The sequence below is a fragment of the Microtus ochrogaster genome, unplaced genomic scaffold (genome assembly GCF_000317375.1).
Source record: "Microtus ochrogaster isolate Prairie Vole_2 unplaced genomic scaffold, MicOch1.0 UNK70, whole genome shotgun sequence".
NCBI classification, from domain to species: Eukaryota; Metazoa; Chordata; class Mammalia; order Rodentia; family Cricetidae; genus Microtus; species Microtus ochrogaster.
In genome coordinates, this window is record NW_004949168.1 from 630,080 (window position 1) to 643,494 (window position 13,415).

The 13,415-nt window shown below is 41.2% G+C and overlaps 1 protein-coding gene across 1 annotated transcript in view; it reads left to right on the forward strand.

Moving 5' to 3' along the window:
- The first annotated feature begins 1,827 nt into the window (after positions 1-1,827).
- The window catches only part of LOC101978977 (dimethylaniline monooxygenase [N-oxide-forming] 5-like), a 15,108-nt gene continuing 3,520 nt past the window's right edge, over positions 1,828-13,415 (forward strand). The window contains exons 1-6 of the mRNA XM_005370110.1: positions 1,828-1,962; positions 4,138-4,326; positions 5,100-5,262; positions 6,703-6,845; positions 7,549-7,748; positions 12,585-12,937. Of these exons, the coding sequence (XP_005370167.1) occupies positions 1,828-1,962; positions 4,138-4,326; positions 5,100-5,262; positions 6,703-6,845; positions 7,549-7,748; positions 12,585-12,937 (1,183 nt within the window). The remainder of the gene's footprint in view (positions 1,963-4,137; positions 4,327-5,099; positions 5,263-6,702; positions 6,846-7,548; positions 7,749-12,584; positions 12,938-13,415) is intronic.

The following is a 13,415-nucleotide window of genomic DNA, read 5'->3' on the forward strand; positions in this document are numbered from 1 at the left end:
ACCACCATTAGATATAGTCCCTTCCCTATGATGTCCATGACACTTTTAAATCCAAATTAGAAGAGTCATGGGAAAGGATTATACATTAGTCAATTCCATCAGCTATAAAAGACTTCAAGTTGCTGTGGAATTTGGCTTCATTTTCAAGAGCCGGGGAGGAAGATCATCTCTACCTTCATTAAGAGCTCTAAACTAAACTTCAATTTTCTTCTTTACAAGGGTTGGTACCTTAGTTTTTCCTTATAATATACAGTTTTGTGTAGGCAAAGTTTGAGATGGTCATTAACATATTTTATCTGATTATAATAGATGGTATAATACTTTCTAAGCATGGTAGCAAGTTTAAAAGGGGGGGTTAAGAAATTAATTCATTCACCCTTTTCAGCCCATAGACGTTTATTAGATTTCATCCATGGCACCTAATAAATCTCAAGTGTTGCGAAGAGTTTATTGCTCATCCACAAAGAGACAGAACTGCAATAAAGGTGTGTTGGAACTGTAATAAGAGTTCTACACAAGTCACCATGGTTACTGAGAAAGAAGAACTTAATTAGCTATGCATGAGCTGCTCACACAAGACTTTACATGGGAGAAAAAAAGAGGCTAGTGGGGCCAGCATCAGCAACCAAGGGCATCTTCATCAGAAAAGGACACGGATGCACCAGTATTGGATGTGGTTCAGTGAGACTGAAACACAAATATGCTTGCTTCTAAACATTTGCCACCAACATTTCCCCTTTATTTGTGCCTCTCTGTTCCTTTAGACTGGAGCCCCTGAGGTCAAAGGTTCCTTTTGTGACCTCCGCAGCCATCACAGGACCTAGTTTGGGTGAGTGTTTATTGACTGATACATAAAAATTGTAAGTAAGTGGATGAATACAGTATCTAAGGCTCAGAAACACTAGATTGCTATGTCATCATTCTTGAATGGTAGTTTCTATAATTTTCCCAATTATGTCTCTGAACTTTCATAATGCCATTTTTAAATTTTCTTTTAAGAGAAGAAAATATCACATGAAATTAACTTTGCTTTTCTAAGCATTTGTGGAGTGTAATTATTGATCACTAATCACTTTTATCAGTATTGTTTTCTCCTCAGATGCCTTCCATACCAGCATGCCACTGAAATTTATCTCTTAAAGATCACACGAGTCCACAGTTTGGGCACACAGTATACCTATTTCAGTCCCTGTCTTCTTGAACTATAACCAGAGAGCTTCCAGCTCTGCATACCTGTGATGCTTTCTTCTGCGTCTGTCTTCATTTAGGTTGTCTTTACTCTGCAATTTTCACACACACACACACACACACCACACACTACACACCACACACCACACAACATCAACACACCAACATGCTCTCTCCCCAACACACACCCTCCTAGCTTCCCACCTAGCTAACTCCTGGGCATTCACTCTTAACTTTGCATCTCTTACGTCCTCCACAGGCCTCCCCTGCTCTGCCTGTTCATAGCCCACATGGTGTCATTGCACTTAACTAAAGAGCTCACCCCAAATACCTTCTGACATGTTGTCGATATGATTCGTGTACCCCTCTGCAACCTGTGGTATTTTTCCAGGGATTAATACACCTGTGTTTCTCTGGCTCACTCTAAGGAGAACTTAGCAGGCAGAACAAGCAGGTTTGTGTGCATGTTTGTGCCATAGGTTTGCTTATTGTTATTTGTGGCAGATATTCAATATATTAATTATAAGAACAATAAAAATTAGGGCAGTAAACTACATGTCTTTGTGATAAAGTGCTTTTGTTTCAATTGATTTGGATGATGGTGAAAGTTCTCAATGCTTCTTTGTCCGTGGTAGCACCATGGCCAAGAAACGGATAGCTGTAATCGGAGCTGGCATCAGTGGCCTGGGAGCCATCAAGTGTTGTTTGGATGAAGATCTGGAGCCAACCTGCTTTGAAAGAAGTGATGACATCGGAGGCCTGTGGAAATTTCAAGTACATTTGCATTTTATTTGACTTTAAATATGGTTTCACAAATATAGCTGTAACAATCTGGAGAGTTTCATTAAATTAAACATACAGGATGTCACATAATCAGTCATTTGGTGACTCTAATCTTTGTGCTTACGTCAATTATTGAAAAAATTTGTCAACTTCGAATGAGGAATAAAATTTGGAAGATTGTATTCAAAGCAGCTGAAATCCTGTGTGACCTTCACAGATATTAGTAAAGGGTTGGTGGCTATAGATTTTTTTTTTAACTGTTTAGATGTGCTGTTCTTATTCAAAGCTAAGGGTGCTGTAGATTTGAGAGGTAGGACAGACTGGTGGTTCATTGATGACCTTCTACTACGTAATTATGTAATCTCATATTCTGTCTTGTGATAATACCTGCACGATACTCTTTCTTAAATATCCCAGAACACCACAGTAGAGGGATACAGATCAGTGTGTGTAGATCTGTCTCTGTCTGTCTCTGTCTGTCTGTCTGTCTGTCTGTCTGTCTGTCTCTCTCTCTTTCTCTGTCTCTCTCTCTGTCTCTGTCTGTCTCTGTCTGTCTCTGTCTGTCTGTCTGTCTGTCTGTCTGTCTGTCTCTCTCTCTTTCTCTCTATGTATGTGTGTGTATATATGTGTATGTATGTACATGTGTGTGTTGAAATAAGAGCTGCAAAGCTGCGTCCCCCGCACCTGGCCGCCCACATGGCTAGCTTAGCTTATGCCCCGAAATAATTACACGGAAACTGTATTCTTTTAATCACTGCCTGACCCATTAGTTCCAGCCTCTTATTGGTTAGCTCTTACATATTGATCTAACCCATTTCTATTATTCTATGTAGTCCACAAGCTGGCTTACCAGGAATGATCTTAACCTGCGTCTGTCTGGCGTGGGAGAACCATGGCGACTCCCTGACTCAGCTTCTTTCTCCCAGCATCCTGTTCTGTTTTCTCCGCCTACCTAAGGGCTGGCCTATGAAATGGCCTAGGCAGTTTATTTATTAATAAGAAATCATTCCCACATCGTGTGTGTGTGTGTGTGTGTGTGTGTGTGTGTGTGTGTGTGTGTGTGTGTGTTTTACGGGGCAATGACTATTTTTCTCTGAGTTCTAAATAGCAAGGGACGCACTGTTTTCAAGGGTGCTAAATGTTGAGTAGGTTCAAGTTTCTAAGTGAGCATCTTCTTTTGGTGCTTCTCTCATTTATTGGATGTGCCCATGAAACTCAGGACTTGCCATCAATGCTTTCCAGTTCTGGAGATCTTACAGAACTGTTTTGCACACCAGTCATGGATGGCCCTTAGAGGGTCTTCGTTGACGAAATAAATTTCTTGTATTGCTCTTGGCTTTCATCCCCACTCGGGGAATATAGCAACCATTTAATTGAGAGACTTCATTCCTGTGGACAGTGGTTGCTCTGGCAAAGTAGTTAGCATGGCGATCTCACAGGGATCTCCCTTCTGTGCCCCTGAAACAAAGAAGTATCCAAGGAGCAGCCTTGCTCACCCCAAATACCTTCTGACATATTGTTGATATGATTCATGTCCCCTCTGCAACCTGTGGGATTGACACTCAATTTATAAATAACAATATCTATGTTATTTCTTTTTTAAGAGTTCATTCATTCAATGAACATTTTTGAATACTTACTTGCACAAGGCACTTTTACAAGTGACAGAATATACTAACAAATATGAGTACAAAATTCTCAACATCAGGGAGCTTAAACTCTAATACAAGATAAAGGGAAATAAAATAGTGTAGATAGTAGCGGTAAGCAAGCATGCTGCAAAAGCACAGCATTGGCCCTTTCCATTTTGTGTAGCATTTATGGCTGCTAGTCCCCCAGCTTTTGTTTGTCTTAAATTGTATTTTACTTTCACACTTAAGGGAATTTTTATTGGGATTAGAAATAATTTTTGATTTGTCATTTGAAAAACGGTATTCTCTTTTCTGACATCCATTATTCTAATTGAGAAGCCATACACAGGATTTGTGGTTGGTCTGATATGATTCTTTCTCTAGGAAACACAGGATCTTGGGAGTAAACGTCAGTAAATGTTTGACAATATAGAAAAAGCAATGTTCCACTTTTTAAAAATACCTGACATCACTTAAAATGTTTTATTACCTTGTAATTATGAAGTTTGTTGCAGTGAGGGGTTTTCTCTTGTAGAAAAATCCGTCAGAGAAAATGCCGAGTATCTACAAATCCGTGACCATCAACACTTCAAAGGAAATGATGTGTTTCAGTGACTTCCCCGTTCCTGAGCATTTTCCCAATTACATGCACAACTGCAGACTCATGGACTACTTCAGAAAGTACGCCAAGCACTTCAGCCTTCTGCCTTACATCCGATTTAAGGTGCAGTGTTGCGTCCTGTGTATGTGCGCATGCATGTGAGCAAATACCCTCACCTGTGCACGCACAAAAGTACCTCCTAATTCCCACACATGAAGAACAGGTCATCAGTGAGCATCCACGGCAGGAAACCATCACAGGTTGAAGTCTTTTGACAATTTCAGTTGAATGTGAGGCTGGAAGACTTTGCTCATCAGAACTTGCTCTGGTTGTGCATTGTGGTGGCAAGCCCTCCTCATCAATTCCAAATGTTTGAGGACTTAGAATAATGCTAGTAGAGATTGAGCCAAATCATGTTGCTTACAAAACAAGAAGCAGGCTCATGTAAAGAATATTTTATTTCCTACCTTCTACCCTTGATCAGCACTAAAACACACAAACCCATTTTCATCTCATAATGAAAATTTTAGTTCCCTGAACTTCAAAATGCCGGCCAGAGGTAAAGGGATAGGCCTGTCCTAAGGAATGAAAAATGTGAAGAAATATCTCCATGCGTATCCTCCCTAGGAGGATATGAATGCTGCATTTCCAGCCACTCCAATATTTCATAAAGCCTCCGCTGTTTCTGTTTCTATAAAAGAGTATGTCTGTAACAGAATTTCCCCAATATGTTGAAAATCCACCCAACACTGAAGCTCCTGTAGAAGGAACAGGAACTACATTGTCGTGAATGCCTTAGCTACGTGTCCCATCGTGGTGTGTGGGACTCGGAGAGGAGGACTCTGCAACAACTGTCAGCTGAGTCACCTGTGTTTCCTTCTGTGTTCCCTTCTCAGACGCAAGTGAGGCATGTGAGGAGGCGTCCAGACTTTGGAGTCAGTGGACAGTGGGATGTGGTCGTGGAGACGAATGGCAAACAGGAGAGCCTGGTCTTTGATGGGGTTCTGGTCTGTAGTGGCCATCACACAGACCCCCACCTGCCACTCACATCCTTCCCAGGTGTGTCCTCGAGAACCTGCTAGAAAGGCATTTTCCAAATAATTTACAGGCAGAAATGAGTGGGCATAAACGTTACTAAATTTCATGAGTGGGCATAAATGCTACTAAGTTTCATGAATGGACATAAATGTTACTAAGTTTTAAGAATGCGTGTAAGTATTATTAAGTCTCATAAGTGGGCATAAATGTTATTAAGTCTCATGAGTGGGCATAAATGCTACTAAGTTTCATGAATGGGCAGAAATGTTATTAAGTTTCATTAAGTTTCAGTGAATTATTCCTGGTGTCAGTAGCAAAGTGTTCCTTCTCTGTTAACAGGACAATGTAATCCATTGAAATACAAGAACAGGCAATCACAATGACCCATGCTCTCCCCCTTATTAGCATTACATCCACCTTCTAATGACTAACAGAAGTCAGCCCACATCCAAATAGTTGTAGATTTGTCAACATATTTGATCTCGGTCTATTCCAGAGAAAGTGCAATTAACAAAAATGAAGGACAAGTGACCAGCAAGCAGCTGGCAAGTTCACACACTTAGAAATATTAGCATATGGGGAAGAAGCTTCGGTGCATTTATTTATCATGAGTTCATTTTTAATTTTTATTTTATTGGTAAAATATAATTACTCATTCCCCCTTCCTTCCTTTCTTTGCTCCAACCACGATATATACAATATATATGATTTAAGGGCTGGCCACTTGGTATTGGATAAACAATCAAAGGGTATTTTCCCTGGAGAAGACTATTTCTCTGACTCTCGGCGTTTCTTACTCAACTGTAGTCTAGGTGTATATGTGGGGCAATAAAATTTCCCTCTTCCATATCTTAGCTTCTCATTGACCCATAAAACCAAATGGACAGCTTGCTGCCCCCTTGTAGTTCTATGTGGTAAGATGGTATCCATCTCAAGCCGGCGTGTTTTAGCTCCACTGTCTCCCCTGACTAAACCCCTCCTCTGACTTTTGACTTGCTTGCTCTCTCTTTCCATCAAATTACCACCAGGAATCAATTAGAAAATACTTTAAGTTTCAATTCCTTTGTATGGTGCCCTGGAAACCACTGTGGAAAATGGAGACACAGTAAATAAGATTGTTTAAAATGGTTGTTCAAAATTCTGAGTGAATTAGGTGTAACAGCTGTCTAATCATTTTGCACACTAACACAAGTATTTACAAAATGAAAGCCCCTGTTTTTTTTTTAAACATTATATGCAATATATTCAGGAAAGCATTTCCAGGTATAAAATAATCTACAGATTACACCTCCCATGAGCTTCCTTAAATATGAATAGCATTTGGGGACTATGTGTGATCTTCAGCTGCCTGGCCCAGATTTCATTTCTTCCTCTTTCAGATTGTTCAGAATGTAACTTTCTTATATGTGTCAATATGTAAACGTCCTCCTTATAATGACAAATCATCTTCTTCAACCACAGGCATTGAGAAGTTTGAAGGCTGTTATTTCCACAGTCGGGAATACAAAACTCCCGAGGACTACATAGGAAAGAGAATCATCGTGGTTGGCATTGGCAACTCCGGGGTGGATATTGCCGTGGAACTTAGTCGAGTGGCAAAACAGGTTTGTTGGTGATTGTTAACTTCACCAGAGGAATGTTGTGCATTTGTAGGTATCACCCTAAATGTAAGTTTGGTTTAAGAAGGGCCAGAAAAAAAAATGTAGAGAAATCCATGGACCCACTTCAAGATGTTTAAAATCATGCTGAGTACAAAATGAAAGCAAAATATTCCCCTAAACTACAATGGGAACAGGCATCCTAACAACTCCCAGGCACCCTCAGGGACCACTAGCATGGCCTGATTTGATGATTTGATTAGTTGACTGATTTGATTCTTCTTGGTTGGCTCTTCCTATGAGGGAGAATATATGCTATTTGTCTTCTGGGTCTGGGTTACGCTCACCAAATATTTTCCACAGATTTATTTTAAAGCAAACAATACAGACTGTGACAGCAATATGGCAATTGACTTATGAATTCGAACCCTTATTAACATATGAAGTACAGCTAGGTCAATATCCAGGAAAACTTTTTAGCATGGTATTTCAGAGACAGGTAGATGAGCGAACTGCATTTAGTTTTCATGAGTAAATTTGGTATCATATAGACAGCCCTTTTCTGGGTTTAGTAAAAGTTCTGGAAAAACACCACACGGTGCTTATTCTCCAGTGGTCCACACTCTCCAACAGGATGATGACTATCACTTGAACAGTACAACAGGCAAGCATTCCTCTCTTCTCTCCTGCTGTAATTACCCTTCCACAGGTATTCCTCAGTACCAGGCGAGGATCGTGGATTTTACACCGCGTTTGGAATAATGGATATCCCATGGACAGTTCATTTTTCACTCGGTTCCATAGCTTCCTTCAGAAAATATTAACCACAGCAGCAGTAAACAAATACCTTGAGAAGATACTGAACTCAAGGTTCAACCATGCACACTACGGTCTGCAGCCACAGCACAGGTGACAAACATGGGGCTTGATGTGGGTAATCGTATGTAGGTTTGTGCTTTGAAGGCAACTAAGCTTTTGACTCCTGTTGATCTCATGCCCTTAGGACTGTAAACCACTTAGATTTGTATAATGTACATTACTGAAAGCAAGTGCACATGTGCTTCTTGGCACCGCTTGAATATCCTCAGCCGTTCATCAATCAAGTGACATTTGATTGCTAGACACCAAAACTTCGGGCAAAAGGCAAATACAGTGCTCTTACCCTCCATAGACATCAACCGTGGACATGGGAGAAGACTCAAACACAGGTTTGAGCAAAGCAGTGTGAGATGAATGTCAGAGACATTGTGAATTTTGTTGAGGTTGGGGTAGACGTGTCAGGGAAGCCACAGGGGGGAGCTGTCTACGGTATCCTCCCTCTGCAGGATCACCCCTGTAATTCAGCTCTTATCCCACGGCAGTGTCTCAGTTTAGAAATCATCAGTAGCCTCCAGTTAATAAGCAAAAGATGGAGAGGGATTAAGAGTAAGTGGAGTTAAAATAAAAGACATAAAATGAAGAAATATTACTCGAACAAGTTAGGTGCCCCAGAGTTCACTCATGGGATACTTATCCTCAAGTTCATATATTAATGATATGTCATGGTGGTGCCATCAGGGGTGATTGAGAGTAGATGGTGTCATGAGGATGAGGCCCCAGGAGGGCTTAGGACTTTTACAAGAGGAAGATAAACTACGTTAGAGGTTTGGCTCTGTCTTCCTGTGTGGTGCCCTATGTCACTTCAGACTGTGCAGTGTTCCAAACAGCAAGAAGGTACTCACTAGGTGTGACTTGTTGACAGTGGCTCTCCAGACCTGACCTAAGTCAATAAATGTTATATTTTTTAATAAATGATATATTGTTCTAGCAAAGGTAAACAGATAAGTCAACAAATACTATGTTTCTTATACTACTATTTATGGTCTTCAAGGGTTAGTGTGTGTGTGTGTGTGTGTATGTGTGTGTGTGTGGTGTGTATGTTGTACATGTATGTGTATGACTGGATATGGAGGTCATGGCTTGATGCTAGATATTCAGTGAAATTGCTCTCCATCTTATTTTTTGAGAAAAGCTCTCACTGTGTACTTTGCTCATCCATTCAGCTAGACTAGACAGCATGTCACAGAACCTTCTTGTCTCCTCCTTCCCATTGCTGAGATGACAGTTGTACACTGCAATGACCAGGTTGTTATGCAGATGCTGGTGTTCAAACTCAGGTTCTTGTTCTTGCACAGCTAGCACTTACGGACTTAGCTATCCTGCCCCCTCACTACCTTAAATGTTTCAGCAGATGGTACAAAAGAATGTGACATGTATGTTATGTTCACTCAAAAAATATTAACAATCTTCCATTATGCTGTGAATGAAAACATTGTGTTCTATGGAGGAAGATGAGAACATTTTTTAAACTATAGTGTCAGGAGGATTATAAAGGACATGAATAATGAATATGACAGACTGTCTAGGGTAGAATGGATGGATAAACAGAATGATCAAGGAAGCAATTTTTAGGAGTGATGTTTAAGCTAAGACTTAAAGAGCGAGAAGGAGCCACCACGAGAAATCATCCAGCAAAGAAGGCTGTAAGTAGGAGGATTCTCAAGCAAAACATCTCTGAGCTAGAAAGGTCTGGGTGCAAAGTGAGGAACAGAAGAGAACCAGCACTGTGAAGACATCAGGGAGAGGACCACAAAGAGGCAGAAGCCAAGGCACGTATGTCTGGAGCATGGAAAATGGATTGTGTCCATTTATTAAGACGATTGCATAATTCTAATGCATAATGTCTCTAACTCCCTCTGCTCTACACGTACAGTGAGACTGTTACTATAGTGAGGCAAATCAAAACATTCAGGATCTCACGTAGACCTAGTTTGGCAGAAGCACCTAAATCCATAGTGCAATAGTATTTATTGTTGGTTATAGTCCCTATGCTGTGAGTTTGAACCTTAACTTGTTCATTCTGTACATCTGTGACTTTCTATCCTCTGACCCACATCTCTCCAAGTTCTCCTCTGCCCTAAAACCTGTCATCAGCCACTGTATACTACTCATCTGACTTTTCTACATTCTACATGTAAGCAATATAATACAATATAATACTCTTTTCAGTATCTGCTGTATTTCACACAGCACACTATTTTTCAGGTTCATTATGCTGTGGCAACTGGCAATGTTTTCCTTTTCCTTCTTTATTTATTTTTAAGAATTTTGTATAACATATTTTGATCATATTCACCCTCCCAAAGTCATACCAGATATGCATATCCAATACACATCTAGTGTTATGTTATTTTTAAATTGTCAAGACCAATTTGTGCTACCCATGTACTGTTTGATGTCAGCCTTTTAAACTTGGGTTCCTATGCCTACTAGGCAAGTGCTCTACCACCAATTTCAAGGTTGAATAGAATCCCATTGTACATCTATACCACAGTCATAGATCATATAAAAAGAGAGAACGAGACCGCCAGAGAGATGTATATCACAGTTACTTACCCTGATGAATCTACACTTGGGTTCTGTTTTGACTTTTTGGTTAGTGTGAATGAGACTACAATGAGCATGGAGTGTAGATATGTTTTGGGGGCACTGATTTCATCTCTTTGGGTATATACTAAGAGTAAGGATTAGAGGGCAGCTGATAATACTATCTTTGTAAGTGTCCGGAGCTAGGAGGCAAAAGGATCCCTTAAGGCTTTACACAGTATGTCAGTCTTTCTTCTCCATAGGTCAGATAAGTGCGTGAAGATCAATTTTAGGGATCCCAAAGGTGACACTCTAGTGCACCCTGGGGAGAGCTTGGTGTGTGGTGCTGGTTAAAGGCAGCATCAATCCTTCCTGCCGTGGTAACCTAACACTGACGAAGTGGGGAAGAGGAATAAGCTGAGTCCCTCCTGAGGCCATCATGCCCAAGGAGGACACAGAAAGGCTTTCTCTGGATAACTCGGCAGGGACGGGATGTCTGCTGGTGTCCTTGTCTTAGCTCACAGAATTGGCTCACTGACCTTGTACCTTCTGCAGAGGAAGCACCCAGAGGAGCCTTCAGGAGCCAAGGCAACTTGTAGGAAGTGTCAAAGGGAAAGCTCCTCTCATATACCAATAACCAGAACCCAGACTGAAGAAGAATCCAGAAATTGAGGCAAGGTGCCAGGGAAATTGAATGGAGAAGAGAAGTCAGCTTGCATGAAAATTTGAAGCAATCTTTAACAAAGCCAAGGCTCAGGGAATTTTTTAGTCATTAAAAACGTCATTTCCCAATTAAAAGCCAAAGCAGATAGATAGCAGGAAAAATGTTTACTAGAAAGATGAGAGACAAGAACGGAGAGGAGATGCAGAACTCAAATAAGGAGGAGAAGAAATGACTTTTCAGGTTGAAAAGGGGTGCTGGGTTCCAGGATACAGTACTGGCACCACACGTACACAGAGAAACTCCTCAGGTAAGCCCCTCGGTCACATCTTTTCCTCTGTCCTGGCTGAATTGTACTAATCAGCCACATTCTTTGTCTCCTGCAAGTTAGCTTGAGACTGGGCCTTGAAAAAAACCACAGGCATTTAAGAAGGTCTCTATGTCTTTTCCTAAAACACCAGCAGAAACTAACCTCAGCCTTAAGTCAAACTCTTAAACCCGTCTACAAACCCCATAGCCTGGCCTGCTCACTGGGGCACACCTAGGTATGGCATCCCTTATCTTGCTCCACCAGGGCACACTGCAGCCTCCGGTGACTTCCTCTAGTATATTCTTTGAACATATGAGCCTGTTTCTGTACTTCTTACTTTAGGATTCCACCCTATTACTTATTGGAGAAGTTTTGATTGTCTCCAGTCCTAGCCTCTGCCAGATAAAACCCTTAGGTAAATTGTAGCAGAAAGATAACACAATCTGCCTTTTATTGATCTGCATATGTACAACATTGGAGAGCATAGTGGAATAGCATTTACAGATTCTGCTAGAAAATATCTCAGCCCCAGGCTTCTAAATCCCATAAAAAGAAGTCATGTGAGTTTGCGTCCACAATAGAAAGCATCAGAGCAGGTACCTCAGAATAGAAGGGGGGAAGGGGATGGGAGACATATAAATACTGATGTAAAATTAAATGTGTATAAAGGTAGATAGACAAAAATGAAAAAAAGGAACCAGAAAGAAAGGAGGGAAGGAAGAAATAGAAGAAAAGGAAGGAAAGAAAGAAGGATGGATGGGTGTATAGATAGATGGATCGATCGAACAAAGCAAGCAAGCTACAACTTTTTCTTTCTGGGGCCAGGTGGTCTACATGCTAGTGAAGGGACACAGTGTAAGGGAAACATTCCTGAATGTTCTGCTTCACCTTCATAAGCTCGGGAGTGATGAGGGAATTCATATGAGCTAAGTAGGGGCAGGACTTGAGTTTTAATTCCCAGAACCCACATGAAATTAAAATTTAAAAGTCAGGCATGGCCACATTTGGAAGGTGGAGCAAGTAAGTTCAGGGAACTCAATGGCCAGGCAGCTTAGCCAAAACCTCAAACTTTAGGTTCTTGAGAGACCTTATCCCAAGGGAACTAAGACCTAGTATGATAAAGTTGGATGCCTTATATCCTCCCTTGACGTCTGCATGTTTGTGCATGAGTACATACCTGCACACACACACACACACACACACACACACGCACATGCACATGCACACGCACATGCACATGCACACGCACACACACAAACTCCTGTGTTTGGAAGGAGACCTGACAAGGGAAGTTGCTAGCTTCAAATCCTTCTTTCACACATTGCTTTCTCTTTCTTAGATTTGCTTAAATTTTCATTTTTCTGTACAGACCACTGAGTCAGCACCCCACCATCAGTGATGATCTTCCCAATCACATCATCTCTGGAAGAATCCAAGTGAAGCCCAACGTAAAAGAGTTCACGGAAACAGACGCCATCTTTGACGATGGCACGGTGGAGAAGAATATTGATGTTGTCATCTTTGCCACAGGATACAGCTTTTCTTTCCCATTCCTTGAGGATCTGATTGCAGTTACTGACAACGAAGTGTCCCTGTATAAGCTGATGTTCCCTCCAGACCTGGAAAAGCCGACGCTGGCTGTCATCGGGCTCATCCAGCCCTTGGGCATCATCCTACCAATTGCAGAGCTCCAGTCTCGCTGGGCTGTGCGGGTGTTCAAAGGTCTGTGAACAAAGGCTGAGAGGGGGCCTGGCAGTTTGCTTAAAGTGAACCCTCATTTCTCTCCACACTAGTTTCCAGTTAAACATGCCCTTCCTTTTTGCTGTTGTTGTTGTTTTCCTTTTATTGACAATAGATTCTTTTCTCACATAATATATCCTGATTGTGATTTTTCCCTCTACCTCCTCCAAGTTCCTTTCCACCCCTCCCATCAAGATCCATCCCCTTCTGTCTCTTCTTAGAAAACAAACAGGCTTCTAAGGAAATATGATTATAATAAAAACTAACACATCAGAATTGAACAAAACAAGCAAAGAGAAAAAGCCCAAGAGAAGGCACAAGAAACAGAGACCCATTTGTTCACTCACTAAGGAATCCCATAAAGTCACTAAACTAGAATCCATACACACACACATGCCCATGCTCTCTCTCTCTCTCTCTCTCTCTCTCTCTCTCTCTCTCTCTCTCTCTCTCTCTCTCT